The 14,597-nt window shown below is 42.6% G+C and overlaps 1 protein-coding gene across 1 annotated transcript in view; it reads right to left on the bottom strand.

Annotated features, from left to right (window-relative positions):
• The window catches only part of TPD52 (tumor protein D52), a 119,258-nt gene extending 105,167 nt beyond the window's left edge, over positions 1-14,091 (bottom strand). The window contains exon 1 of the mRNA XM_043879216.1: positions 13,810-14,091. Coding sequence (XP_043735151.1) covers positions 13,810-13,828 — 19 coding nt within the window. The 5' untranslated portion in view covers positions 13,829-14,091. The remainder of the gene's footprint in view (positions 1-13,809) is intronic.
• Between the last annotated feature and the right edge of the window lie 506 nt (positions 14,092-14,597).

Raw genomic sequence — 14,597 nt, forward strand, 5'->3', positions numbered from 1 at the left:
TAGCAAGTAGCCACCTACCGAACAATCACCAGGGCAGCCGACTGGAAGGTCAACAGGGGCCCAGCTGGCTGACTGTCCAGTGGGGGGACTGCCATTCTGGAGGGAAAATATTTCTCAAGAGACTATTTGACAAATCCAGATGCGGCATAAATCAATCCTGCAGCTGAGATCCTCCATGAAGAAAAGGGAGCGCTCACAACTTCAGATATGCCCTGAGAAATTGCTGGTATTAAAAAAATATATATATATCACAGCTTTACTATGCTTTGGCTCTAATGTCAACTCGAGGCTAAATTGCTTCTGTGGCCCTCACTCCACCTGGAGAATGTATCATGCTTTCATTTCACAGATATTTAATAAGTACTTATTCCCCACAAGGTTCTTACACATTCAAGTGAATTACTGCATACAGACTTGAGCACCTTGAAGGTCAAACTCTAGGCTAGGACTATTAAAATACATTGTGCATTAAAAGCATCATAACCAAAACCAGTGACCTACACAGGACTGGCACATCCAGTCATTCTCCCTTGCCTCACTCTCTTCTCTCATTTTACAAACAGGCACAAAGGTCAAAACAGCATCCTCTCTGTGTCTGGAAGCAAAAAACAACAGTACAGGCAAGCAAATCACCAAGGTAATCCAGATTTCCCCTTAAAACACCATCTTGCTTCTCAAAAGGGCAGTCTCTTAATTTGTATTTTGAAAAACCAAAACACACACACACACATTCGACCCTTCTCAAAGGCCCAAATCCTTAGCATCTGCCCTGTTCCTTCTCCTCAACTCCCCCCTGACCACTGGAGCTTGAATCCCTCAGCATTATCCATAATTGGTCCTCATCACCAAAGCCATTATCTACTGTTTCCCCTCAATCTACCTGGCCTCTCCAGAGCCTGTGAAAGTTACACTTCCTACCCTGCACCTTCCTCTCCCTGCCCTGAAATCTTCAAATTCCATGTTCTGTTCTACTTTTGTTCCTGGGCCATCTCAGCTACTTAATAGCTTCAAATATCACACGCACTAATATGGAAGTAACATGCTAATAATTAATAGCTACAAATGATCACATGCTCTCCTGCCCAGCTCCTTCTCTTAGAGATCCACAGTTCACCCCTAACCCAGCCACACCGACATCCCACAAGGACCTAGCAGCAGTTTTAAAACATGTGCACACATCTGTCGTACGCACGCTCTTCCCACCAAAAGCGGTGTCTAACTCCCCGTCTCTGGGCTGGCCCTTGTGACACGTTCCTAACAGAACAAGGAGGAAGTGACTCCACATGACTTTGAGGCTAGGTCATACAAAGCCCACATAGCCCTTGCCAGCCTGTCTCTTAGGACCCATGGGTTGGGAGCACTGGGGTAATTTAAGAAGCCTGTTACAGGGCATCCTGAGGGGGCCTGCTGCTGCATCAACCGCATGGTCTCCAGCTAAAAACAGCCAAGCAAACCACCATCCTCAAACAGGTCATGCTGCTTCCACCAGAGATCGTGGGGATTGAAACAGGTGCCCCAGGAGCCCCAGCTGCTGGCCCCCATGTGGGTGAGGAAGCCTTCAGATGAGCCCTGCCTCATGCTACAAGCCTCCCAGCTGAGCTGAGTGGAGGAGAGACAAGCTGTCCCCACCAAGCCCTGCCCACGTACAGGTCTGTGACCATTAAAAAAAAAAAAACAATGCTGTTGTTTTAAACCACTAGGTGTGGGGATGGTCTGTTATACAAGTTTGGACAAACGGAATAGACCTCAGATGTAATACACAATCCAAATGAAACCCCCTCTCTCTCCCTTGCCTCTGGTCCCTTTCCAAGTCCATGCGGTCTGAAAAGCCCAAGGGCTTTTCTTTATTCTCTGCTCTTCTTTATTCTGAGATCCTCGCCCTTCACATCTGACCCATTCTACCCAAAAATCCCTCAGGAATCCAGCACCCCCCACCTCTAGCATGGAACACAGTGCCATCCCCCACTGGGTTAGCTAGTCCCTTCTACACAAATGCCAAAATGTTACTCTAAAACGAAACTCCGAACTGCTACCACCAGCCTATTCCTGACCAGCACAGTCCTGAATCTTGACCCCAGCACACAAGCCCGCTTACACACCCCTAGTGACCACCGTGAGCTCCAGTCACAGGGAACTTCTGAGGATCACCAGCATCTTTTTGCCCTTTCATGCCTCTGCACCTTTGCACATACTGAAGCTTCCCAAATCCTCTTCCACACACTTCCTTCTCTTACCTCTTACCAGGATTCCTACTTCACCTTCAAGTTCAAAGGTTACTTGAGGATGATTCCTGTCCTGACGACCAGCCAGAGTTCCTCATTTCCTTCTCAGTCGGCCATGCAGTCCTTACAACCTCCACTTCACACAGTGGCCAAATTCTCTGTAAGATCTTCCAGCCTGGCCTGTGAGGGCAGGCATCACGTCATGTGTGCGTGCATGCTTAGTCACTTCAGTCGTGTCTGATTCTCTGTGACCCTACGGACTGCAGCCTGCCAGGCTCCTCTGGCCATGCGATTCTCCAGGCAAGAATACTGGAGTGGGTTGCCATGCCCTCCTCCATGGGATCTTCCCAACCCAGGAACTGAACCCACATCTCCTGTGTCTTCTGCAGTGCAGGTGTATTCTTTACTGCTGAGCTACCAGGGAAGCCCGCATCATATCATAATTGTCTCCAAATAAATGAAATGTTTAATTTGAATTGGAAATCAGTGAATTAGCATTTTACAGAAATACAAACACTCCGTTTTAGAATTAGTATCTCTTGAGCCCCCATGCCAGTCACAGATTTTTACTTAAATTTCACAAATAGTTGAGGGATAATCAGCCTCAAAGAGGTTGAGTGACTTATTCAGTGTCTCATCACCAGAAAACGATGAAGCCAAATTTTCAACCCAGACATAACTTCGACTCTAGCATTCTTTACCCTGAATATTTACAATCAGTTCTGGTGCAGGAGGACAGTTCTGGTGTGGATACCGGTCCCAGTGCTCCCTTCCCCATGGTAGCTACCACAGAATGGCATCATTTTGAATGACACCTTTCATTATACTTTTAGGGAGCATAAGGACAGGAACACTATGGCCAAATAATTCAGATTTAAAACCCAGCTCTGTCTGTCTCAAGCTTTGTGCCCCTGGACAAGTTATTACTCCATTTTCTCACATCTTGTTTCTTCATCTGTAAAGCAAGGATGTGGCTCACAGGTTTGCTCTAAACATTTTCAAAATGAAACATGAAAAACATTTAGAACAGAACCTGGTATACAGAAAACCCTGAGCAGATGTTGTTGCTGGTATTAGTGGTAGTAGTGGTATTACTAAAAGTGACCCAGTAAAACCCCAGCTGGAAAACTTAGGTCATTATAATGCAGAGCTTGCAGTGGTGTCCCTTCAGATTCCAATTCTGTTTTAATTTGATGGAAGGAAAATATTTCTAAAAAGTGTGAAGTGTTCCTAGCCCCTTAAACTGATTTGCAAATGTAGCTGAAACAGTTCTTAGCCACCCAGTTACCCTTTGAGAAACAACAGGTGTGGGACAAAGGTTTTGTAACAATCTCCACATCTAGCAGAGAATGGGGAAGTCGTGATCTCTCTGCTTCTGTTTCCTCATGTATAAAACAAAAGTGATACCAATCCTATTACCTTGCATTAGGAAAGACTGAATTGAAATAATATGAAGAAAAATTAGGAAGAGTTGTGCAAAAAGCAGGTAGAATCATCATCATTCCCACTGCTAACAAACTGATATACCAAAAATGATATACTCAGTATATACCAAAATGGAAAGTTGGTCATCAATTTGCTAAAATGCTCCAGCCGGCGGAAATGTTTGCATTTTCCCTCTTTATATAATTTTCATTCTGGTTAACTAGTAGCAAACCCTTTCCACCACTGTCAACATCCCCGCTGCCCTTCTCAATTTCATTGAAGGAAAACTTCTAAAATGTATCAACACCATCTGTGCCTCTTAAATTCAGGATACATTAGAAGCAAATAACTACTTTTGACAAAATAGCATAGAAAACATTTAAGAAAGTACTTAGTGAGCACTACATCCAACTTCCTTTGGGGAACAAACATTTAATTAGCACTGTCTCCTCCTCTACTTGTAAATGTGTACATATATAATCTTACGCATACTCTTGCACTTGAGAAGTAAAGTACCAATTTGGCTTCTATTTACAGATCAGACTTTCAGTGATTACGTATAAAACTATAAACACATTTGGAACAGGTATTTTTGTCTCCCTGCCAAACTATTATCTTTCCCTGTTAACTGTTTCTACCTAATCCCATGTGACTCTATATATGCTAGAAATCTTTCTAATGAATATATGTACAATAGGACAAATATTTATGGAGTACCAGCTATGTACACACTTGAATCAGAGTTTGGAATACAAAACAGAAAAACAGTCTCCTACTGACACTTCATTCCTAGCCAAGTCCAAATCTTTTTTTTTTTTTCCAAGTACAAATCTTAACAGGTTGGATAACCTACTATCTTTATTCCTAGAGCCCTATTCATTACACCATAAGCTCCTTTACCACACCACAATGCCTCCAAAAAGCTCAGAATACAAGGAGTGAAGTTTAATCCTATTAAGTAAATTCTCAATCCAAAACTGTATATGGTGATGTTTTATATCATTTTTAAGCTGACATTTACATTTGCATAGCTGTAACATGAAATACAGTCACCATGCCTATAAGCCAAAGCGTGCAAATGAACAGTCCTACCTAAAACCACTACTTTTAGTATTGATTACAAAAGCATCTAAAGACATAAACACACAGAGAAAAAAGTATTGAAGGCAACTGAGATCCATGAAAGTTACTCTAAAAACTGTCACCAAGAAAATGCTGCTGTTGCTACTGCTAAGTCACTTCAGTCGTGTCCGACTCTGTGCGATCCCATAGACGGCAGCCCACCAGGCTCCCCCGTCCCTGGGATTCTCCAGGCAAGAACACTGGAGTGGGTTGCCATTTCCTTCTCCAATAATGTGAAAGTGAAAATGAAAGTGAAGTCGCTCAGTCATGTCCGACTCTTCTCGACCCCATGGACTGCAGCCTACCAGGCTCCTCCATCCATGGGATTTTCCAGGCAAGAGTACTGGAGTGGGGTGCCATTGCCGAAAATACCTGCTCTTAATAATGTCTTCTGTTAGAAAAATAACATAAAAGATGCAACATAACCAAAACCAAAATAGAAAAAATAAATATTTTCCATAAAACACAAACGTTTAATATGACCACGGGAGGGGGGCAACAGAAGAAGGCAAAGATGCAAATTTTAAAATGAAGGCGGGGACTACCCTGGTGGCTCAGCAATAAAGAATCCACCTGCCAATGCAGGGGACATAGGTTTGATTCCTGGTCTGGGAAGAGCCCACACACTTTGGGGCAGCTGAACCCATGCTCTCAAGCCTGTGAGCCACAACAACTGAGTCTGTGTACCACAACTGCTGAAGACCGTGCACCCAGAACCCAGGCTCCGCAATAAGAGAAGACACTGCAATGAGAAGCCCGCACACCACAGAGAGTAGCCCCTCCTCGCCACAACGAGAGAAAGCCCACATGCAACAACGAAGACCCAGTGCAGTCAAAAAATAATAAGTCAATTAAAAATTTTTAATTTACTAAAATAAAAAGATATCAAAACAGTGAAGGAACAACCAATGTCAAAAGGGGACCACAATGGCTAATATCATCTACAGCTTCTTAGAAGGTGGAAGAAGTTTAAATGAAACGAGATGGCATTTTTTTTTTTTACCTATAAGCTTTATAATTTTTTTTTTTTCAAGGCAATGACATCTGTGCAGAAAAAGAAACAACCAAGAGTGACAAAGGCAATTTACAGAATGGGAGAAAAATATGTGTAAACCACATACCTCATAAGGGCTAAGTATCCAGAATACATTAATAATTAATAACTCCATCATAGACATTTCTCCAAAGAAGACATACAAATGACCAAGAAGCACTCAACATCACTCATCAGGAAAATGCAAATCACAACCACACTGAGATATTATATTATCTCAGCTCAATTAGGAAGGGCCCTGTCAAAAACAGAAAATGAAAAGTGTAGCTGATATGGAAAAATTAGAACCCACACAGGCTCCCTCTCTCTGCAGGTGTTTGGTCCCTACACTGTTCTCTTTAAAATAACTTTTGGTGAGAATGTAAAATGGTACAGCCACAATGGAAAACAGGAGAGGAGTTCACAAACCGAACAAAACAGAACACCTAAAAACAGAACTACCATATGAACCAGCAATTTTATTTCTGGCTATTGAGGAGTTCAGAACAAGTCTCCCTCAAACATACCACTTTGGAATTGTGGCTATTTTGAGCTGAAGGCAATCAAAATCTAGCAGACGGAGGAAAACCTTTTCTCTCTCCCTTATCTATCTAAAAGAATTTAGATAGAGGGTCTGGTCCAGGAAGGGAACTATCTCAAGAGATAACTACAAACAGTACAGGTGAGGTGGGGTGAACTTCAGGCAGTCAGACTGGGGCTAGAGATCAAAGTCCTCTCTGGGCCCCAGGGTCCTGCAGGGAGTGGAAAACACTTTACCAAACCTTCTCTCCATCTTCCTGTGAATTGTCTTTCTCACCTTTCAAGACCCAGAACCCTATCCCTTTCTCCATAGCTCAGAATGCTGTAAGTCTCAACTGGCTAAATGCCTGAGGGTCTCATATATATTTTTGTAGGATCCCCGAACATATGCAACTAAATTTTTTTTTCTCCTGTTAGTCTGCCCTATGTTAATTTAATTATTAGATAAGCCAAAGAACTAAGAAAGGTAGGACAAATAAACATTCCTTTCCTACAGTATATACCCAAAAGAGTGGGAAACAGGACATAAAAGAGAATTTGCACACCTGTCATCACAACAGCCAAGAGGCGGGAGCAACCTAAATGCCCAGTGAAGGATGAACAAAGAAAATAAAATATGATAAAGAAAATGTGGCATACATACCCACTAGAATATTATATAGTCTTAAAAAGGATAGAAATCCTACAATATGCAATGACATGGATGAACTCTGAAGACATTATGCTAGGTGAAATAAGTTAGTCATAAAAAGACAAATACTGCATGACTCCACTTTAATGATGTATCTAATCAAGCTCACTGAAGCAGAAAAGAGAATAGTGGTTACTACGGGCAGTGGAGAGAGAAAAATGTGTGTTGCTCAGTGGGTCCAGGGTTTCAGTCATCAAAATGAAAAAGTTCTAGAGATGTGTTACACAATAAAGTACACAGAGTTAACAATACTATCCTATACACTTAAATAAAGTTGTGATAATATATTTCTTGTCATGCATTTTTACTGCAATAAAAAAGCAGTAATAATATGTTTTCCAGAAAGCAATTTAGTCAAAGGCTTGAAAAACCTAAGCATACTTACATCCTTTATCCTGTCTCAAGAAATTTATCTTAAAACAATTTCTCTTTAAAGTATTATAATAGCTAAAATGAAAAGCAATCTATATTCCCACAAAGAAAGTTAAACATCAAATGCTTTTTGGGTACAGTCGTCAAAAAATATAGTTTCAAGATACTTTTTTCAATGGTACATTAAAATTCTTATTATCTGGTAGTATCCAAAATGCAATATAAAATTGAATATATAGTATGTACAATACAACTATGATGAACATATACTGGGACATTAAATAAAGAAAAACACAAGGAAACAAGGTCTAATAAAAAAAGAGAGAGAAAGGGAAACGAGGAGGATAGAGAACAGGGGAAGGGAAGAAAGCTATATCAACTGCATTTCTGTTGGATTTTCATCCAGACCAAGTTGATTCTAATGTTCATTTGGAAATAAAATCTGGCAAGAACAGCTAGAAAAACATCTAGCAATAAAAAGACAAATAGAGTGATCAGGAGAGACTAGTCCTTCCAGACATCTTAACATGTTATAAAACCACAATAATTTAAACAGTTTAGTTGCTAGGAGTGAACAGACAGAATAGGGGGAAAGAAAAGAATATAGAAATTTAGTACGGACAACAGCAGTATTTCAAAGACCCATTAGTCAGTGAACGGTGCTGGACAATGGAGGAGCCAGTTGAGTTGGGAAGGAGGTTAATATTCATAACTCACATTTTTTAATCAAAATAAACTCCAGATGGAGGAAAGATTTAAAGGTAAAAAATAAAAACATAAATTCAAAGTGAGGATAGCATCTCTATGAATGATTCAAAAGCTCAAAGCTATTAAATGAAAACTGCCATCAACTAATATTTCTGCTCAGAAAAAAAAAATCACCAGAAAGTCAAAAAAGGAATGACAAACTAGGAAAAAATATAATAGCAATTCATGTCATGAAAAAATCAAGAAGAAAAGGATAAAACAACAGAAAAAACTGGCAAGGTATATGATCAGACATGTCACAGAAAATGAATACAGACAGATCTCAAACATATTAAAAGAAGTATAATGGCCTTCATAATAAAAATATATAATAAAACACAGCCTGTGAAACATCTTTCCCCCCACAAGAGGAGCAAAGATGAAAAATGTGACAACACCCTGGCCACATGATAGAGAGAAGCAGATGCTCACACATGGCTGGCGGATTATAACTGGCACCACTTCTATGGAGCAGAATCTAGCACCATCAAAATTGAACAGTCACATTCTTCTAAGAATTCTTCCCATAGATACACCAGCACATTTATCAAATAATTTGCATTCAGATTTATTTGCTGCAGCTTTAAGAGCAAAATATTAGGGGAAACCTAAATGTCCCTCAATAGGGAACAAGTATCATCTGTTATGGTACATAACATGGTACATCTAAAAATAGACATCTACAAATAGCCCTGAAAAATGAAACAACTCTATATAACACTGTGTTGAATGATCTCTAAAATATATACTGTATTTAAGTGGCAGAAGTTAGGTGCTAAATAATTTGTGCACTACAGCTTTTATAACACACACACACTAATATCATACATATTTAAATATAAGTGTGTATACCTACATAAGTAGAATCTCTCTGGGTGGATGGAGAAGAAACTCTTAATAATGGTGACATCACTGCCCAAGGGAAATAGCCAAGGAGACAGGAATGGAAGGGAGATTTAACATTTTGCAACCTTTTAATCATTCTGAACTCTATCACGTGCATTAATCACCTGGTCACACTAGTCAAAATGATGCTGCAGAAGGGTATTTTTATACTGAGTTTTAAAGAAGAGGCAAGATACAAGATGACATATTCAATAAGAGATTAATTTGTGATTTGTTTAAAAGGACAGCTATATGGATGGATACAAACCAACATGCTAACAGTGATTTTCCACAGTAGGATTATAGGTGGTTTTATGCTCTTTCTCTCCATCTGTGTTCTCTGATTTTTCTAAAATGAACAATTCCTCTCAGCTACCAAGAAGTACTTCTAATTCAAACATTTTTCAACTTGCACTAGACATTAAATCCCTTGATCCCTTGGACATTTATTCTAATAAAAATACACTGCTAAATCTATGGTTTCTGGTACCCACCCAGTTTAAATAAAATTTGGGAGTCTCAGAAGACAGATTTTAAAACAATCAACAATTAAACAGAAATAATTAACCCTACAAGGAAAATAAAATAATGTGAGCCTCCAATACAAGGACCAGGAGCACAGAAGGTCGGGATTTGGGTGTTCTCTTCAGTTGGGAACCTTGAGTGTATTTGCTTTTATTGTGTACACAGATTATTCTGAGATCTCACTGATGGATCCCAACGCCTCCTACCACTCAACTGTCCCCTAGGGACCAAGCAGACTGCTGCATAGAAACAGATGCAGGAAGTGAATGCAAGTTAACAAAGACATTAGCACCACATGGAAAGCAAGACTTGACCCAAGAAACCACGAAGCTGAGTGCCTCACACCCAGAGATCTGTGAGCAGACCCTCAAAGCTGTTACCCATTCATTTCTACGTTTGTTTTATCTGTAAATCAACAATACCTCAGCATTTTGTTATTTCGAAGGCATAATTACCAGGCTGAAATTATAGTGACCTACTATTGTGTCACTGTTTCATTGCAGGCTTCCCCTCTCCCCAGTTGTTTCGACCATAGCAGCCTTCCCTTACCCCCTTAAAATAAAAAGCTGTGGTGGTGTTTTAATTCAAACACAGATAAAATGCTTAGTGGCTGGGTGACTGTCAATATAACGGTGCTAAACTACAAGTTATTACTAATATAAGAGAGTGTATGCCTATATGTGTGTGTGTATATACACGCACGTGCTTAATTATGTCTGATTCTTTGCAAACCCATGGACTGTAGCCCTCCAGGCTCCTCTGTCCATGGAATTTTCCAGGTAAGAATATGGAGTGGGTTGCCATTTGCTCCTCCAGGGGATGTTCCCAACCCAGGGACCCAACCCAAGTCTAGTGTCTCCTGTATTGGCAGGCAGATTATTTACCACTGCGCCACCTGGGAAGCCAATATAAGAGAGTACTCGAGCACAATTATCTATTCAGCCCCATAAAAGGCCATCAGGAGTTTTTTTACATGGTGTATTCTACAGTTAGCAGGCCGCTGCGCTTTCAAGGTGGGAAACGGCACACACGTTAAGTGTGCTGAACCCATAGAAACTCCTAAGAGGCAGCAGTATGTTGTTTATGGTGAATTTTAAATCATCTGATGTTGACTGTTCTCAACATAAGCAGAGTACTGTATACAGAGTCTGGGTATGGGGGAGGGCACGAAAAATGGGCAAATCTCAGACTGATAGTGAAAAGCATTCAGAATACAGCGCTGAAAATAAAACTGTTCATTTCAAAACATTATAGGTCTGTTAAATAAAATCAGTAGCAAAGGCTAGATTTTGACAACTTCATATAAGAAGGAATGGATAAGGAGACATTCAGCAGAGACATGCATTCAAGACAAGTAGTAGGCCATTTAATTTTGTATCTAGAGGATTTTATTTTCCTGGCCACGTTGTGCAGCATGTGGGATCTTAGTTCCCCAACCAAGGCTCCCCTTCATTGGGAGTACAGAGTCTTAACCACAGCCCCACCACAGAAGTCCCTAGAGTATTTTTTTAAGGGACAAACACAACAAAATCCACACATGTTAAAAAAGTAAGTTAAAGCCTAAAATATTCTGATTTGGTTTTAGGTACTTTGAAAAAAATCACAATTCAGCAGAGAATCACAGATTTTGTATAAACCTTATTCCAGCCAACACACTTTGCCGGTGAACCTGCAAGTTAAAAATCCAGGTTCCTCCTTCTCACTTTCAGCCAGGAGTCTATGTGGACTTGCTCAAGACTGAACTGTCTCCTTTGCTAGCTCAGAGAGCTGACAGATAAACTTACCTCCACACCCACTGCAGTCTTATCAGCAACTTTGTCCACCCAACCAGAGTTCTGTTTCTTTAACACACAGAGGAAAAAGGACAGGAGGAAGTGGGAAGCAAGTGACCAACTCAGAGGGAATCAGTAGGTTCCAGGGGCTGGGAGGAGACTGGCCCTTGGGCACTTACCTTTCATCTGAGGCCATCAACAAACATTTCTGAAAAACTGTATGCCACAGGAACATAAAGATGAAAAGACAAAAAAGAGGCAGAAGGAACCCAAAGTATAAGGAAAGGCCATGTGGTTGTTAAGACTGCAAAGCTATGCAGCCTCAGCTGACCTTGCCCAGGCAGTGAGCTCATCTTTCATTTAGAGTCTAGCCTCCAGGTTCTCCACTTTAAGAGGATGGATTTCCCTCGCCCTCCAAGAATGACAATTAAACACAAGGAGTAACATGACTAACAAATATCTTTGCCAAAGAATATCATCCGAAAATTAAAGACAGAAAAAGACTCCTCTTATAAACCAAGGGATTTATTAAACACATCTTAGACACATATACACAAGCACACGCACAAATAGTAATCCTACCACAACCACATAAAGTGTATCAGCAAATTGGAATATTACAGAAGTACTACTGGCCGTGATTCTTACCAGCCAAACTAGAATACAAAATCTAATAAAATCAGTCACTCCATTCACCTAATTCAAACACTAATATTTCACCTACTTTGAGGAGTGCCAAACATAGCCACATATTCTAAAAACATCATTATGTTAAATATCACACTGCAAGACATATATACGTATGCATGCTCACATGCTGGACACCCTCACTACCCCATCAAAATCCAGATAGAAAAATGTTGACTTACATGGTGGCCCCTAGGTCTTCTCCTAACAATAATACACCTGAGACCTGTGAGGAGCTTTCCAACTCAAACATTTAAATGTTTACCAAGTGCAAATCACCAGGTTACTCAACTGCGGGCAAAAATGAAACACATGCTTCTAACTTCAAGAAGTTTGAAATCTAGACAATATGTGGACAAGTGTATATATGCACATATATAATGTATTACATATATATTATAAAATACATATTGTATGGGGCTTCCCCATTGCTCAGCTGGTAAAGAATCTGCTTGCAGTGCTGGAGATCTGGGTTCAATTCCTGGGTGGGGAATATCCCTTGGAGAAGGAAATGGCAATCCACTCCAGCATTCTTGCCTGGGAAACTGCATGGACAGATGACCTTGGCGAGCTACAGTCCATGGGGTGGCAAAGAGTTGGACACAACTGTGCACACATGTACATACTGTATAAAATGAATGTAAGATGAAATTAATTTGAGGGGTTCAAAGGAAAAGCTGGAAGGCTCCAAAAATCCTATTTTACAACTGACCAGAAGTAAACTACAAAACAGTATACATGGAATATGGTTTGACTTAAATGAAAACTCGTATGCATGAAGGCAGATACTGGAGGGTAGTACATTTAAAAAAAAAAAAAAAAAAACTGTTGTGTTAAGACTCAAATAGTAATAATTCCTATCCCCACTTCCCAAAATTAACCTCAATATTGTTACTTTTTTTTAGCCTTTATATGTATATATTTAAAAGCTTGCCGCGAATCTGTGTTATGGTTAGTGTGGTTACTGTGTTATTGTCAGCAAAGATTTCTAGGATGTGGCAATATTTAAATCTGAAAACCTAGTTCTACTATGCCACATCTCTCTTAAATAATGTTTACCGGAGGCAATTTCCCTTGAGATACTATTTTCAGAAACAAGTGCATCCAAAGCTAGAGTAATCAGACTAAGGTTTTGTGTTGGGGGGTTTCACCTTTGATGGATAAAAGAGGACCCTCGCTACAAAAATTCCCCGCCTCCAAACAAACCTAGAGACACTGCTCCACAATTGGGGGATGTTAAATGTTCGCAACCAAATCCAATGCCACAGGCTCAAATGCCACCAAAAATCCTAACCACGTTAAGGAGAGGGCAGAAAGTCTTCACTTGCGGGTGGGAGGGCTTCACGCGCCCCTCGTGCGGGGCCAAACGACCCACCGTCCTCAGTCCCTCAGTTTCCACCGGTCCCAGACCGGGGTCAGCAGGGCTCCCGGGCGCCGCTTTCCACCAAAGCACTTCTCGATCCGCCGCCCCGGCTCCGAACGCCTGGAGCCGGCCCTCCGCCGCCTCCCAGAACCTTCTCTGTATTTCCCTTCCTCTCTGCTCCGTCTCCAACACCCGCGCACCCTCGCGCGGTCCCATCCGCCCCCTCCGGCCGCCGGTTCCCGGCAGCCCGGCCCCACCAGGACCCGGGATCCGGCTCCGGGGACGCAACTCGCGGCGCCGGCACCGCAGGCTCCGCACCTGCCCGGGCGCCAGGCCGCGCGCCGCCGCACCCCGGACTCGGGCCCGGGCCCCCAACCGCGCCGCGCCGGGCCCCGCGCCCACCCCGGAGGCGCCCGCAGCCTCACCTTGCTCGCTGCGGTCCATGTCTGCCTCCCGCCGGCAGCCCGTCCCCGCTCGGCCTGCCCGCCCGCCGCGCCGCGCCGCGCCGCGCCGCGCTCCTCCCGTCCTCCGCCCGCTGCTCCCGGGAAGTCCCCTCCCCCGGAGGCGTCGGGCGCGGTGGCGCCGCCCGCGCGCGGTGGGGAGCGCTTTCCCGGGGCGTCACCCAACCACCTGACCCCGCGGGCCGGTGCGCTCCGCCGCGTCGGCGCGGGAGGAGGACCGGCGGGCGGTGCCGGGCGGCGGGGCGGGGAGGGCCGGGTCAGCGCCGGCAGGAACCCGCCCGGTAGGAGAGGGGAAGGCGGGGACGGCGAAGACGCGGCGGAGGCTGCGTGGGGACCGCGTGGAGCCAGGGGTGGCGTCCGTCCCACCCTCAAGTTATTTATCATCAGAAGTTTCCTCCGGGGCATTGAGGATGCCCTTTCTCTGCCTCCCCAGCACCTGCTCTTCTGGGCTTACTGAGTGGCAAACGCAGGAAGGTTGTTTCAAAATGCCAGTGGCTCCCTTTCCCTCTCATTCTTCATGTTCTCCTGATCCCGAAATAATACCCTAGACTGTCTACCAGAGTCGGTTCGAAACAGGCCAAGAGGTTAAAATTGCAAAGAATCTCTCGAAAAAATGATGTGGCCCTGTCTTTTTAATAGAGTGCAGGGTTTTAGGTGACAAATTCAGAAGATTTTTCGTGTAATAAACTCTGACTGTTTTGAGTGCAGAATTAAGGACCACACTCTGAAATGAGTTAAATGAATTAACCAAA

Source organism: Cervus elaphus, chromosome 21 (genome assembly GCF_910594005.1).
Source record: "Cervus elaphus chromosome 21, mCerEla1.1, whole genome shotgun sequence".
In the NCBI taxonomy this organism is placed as follows: domain Eukaryota; kingdom Metazoa; phylum Chordata; class Mammalia; order Artiodactyla; family Cervidae; genus Cervus; species Cervus elaphus.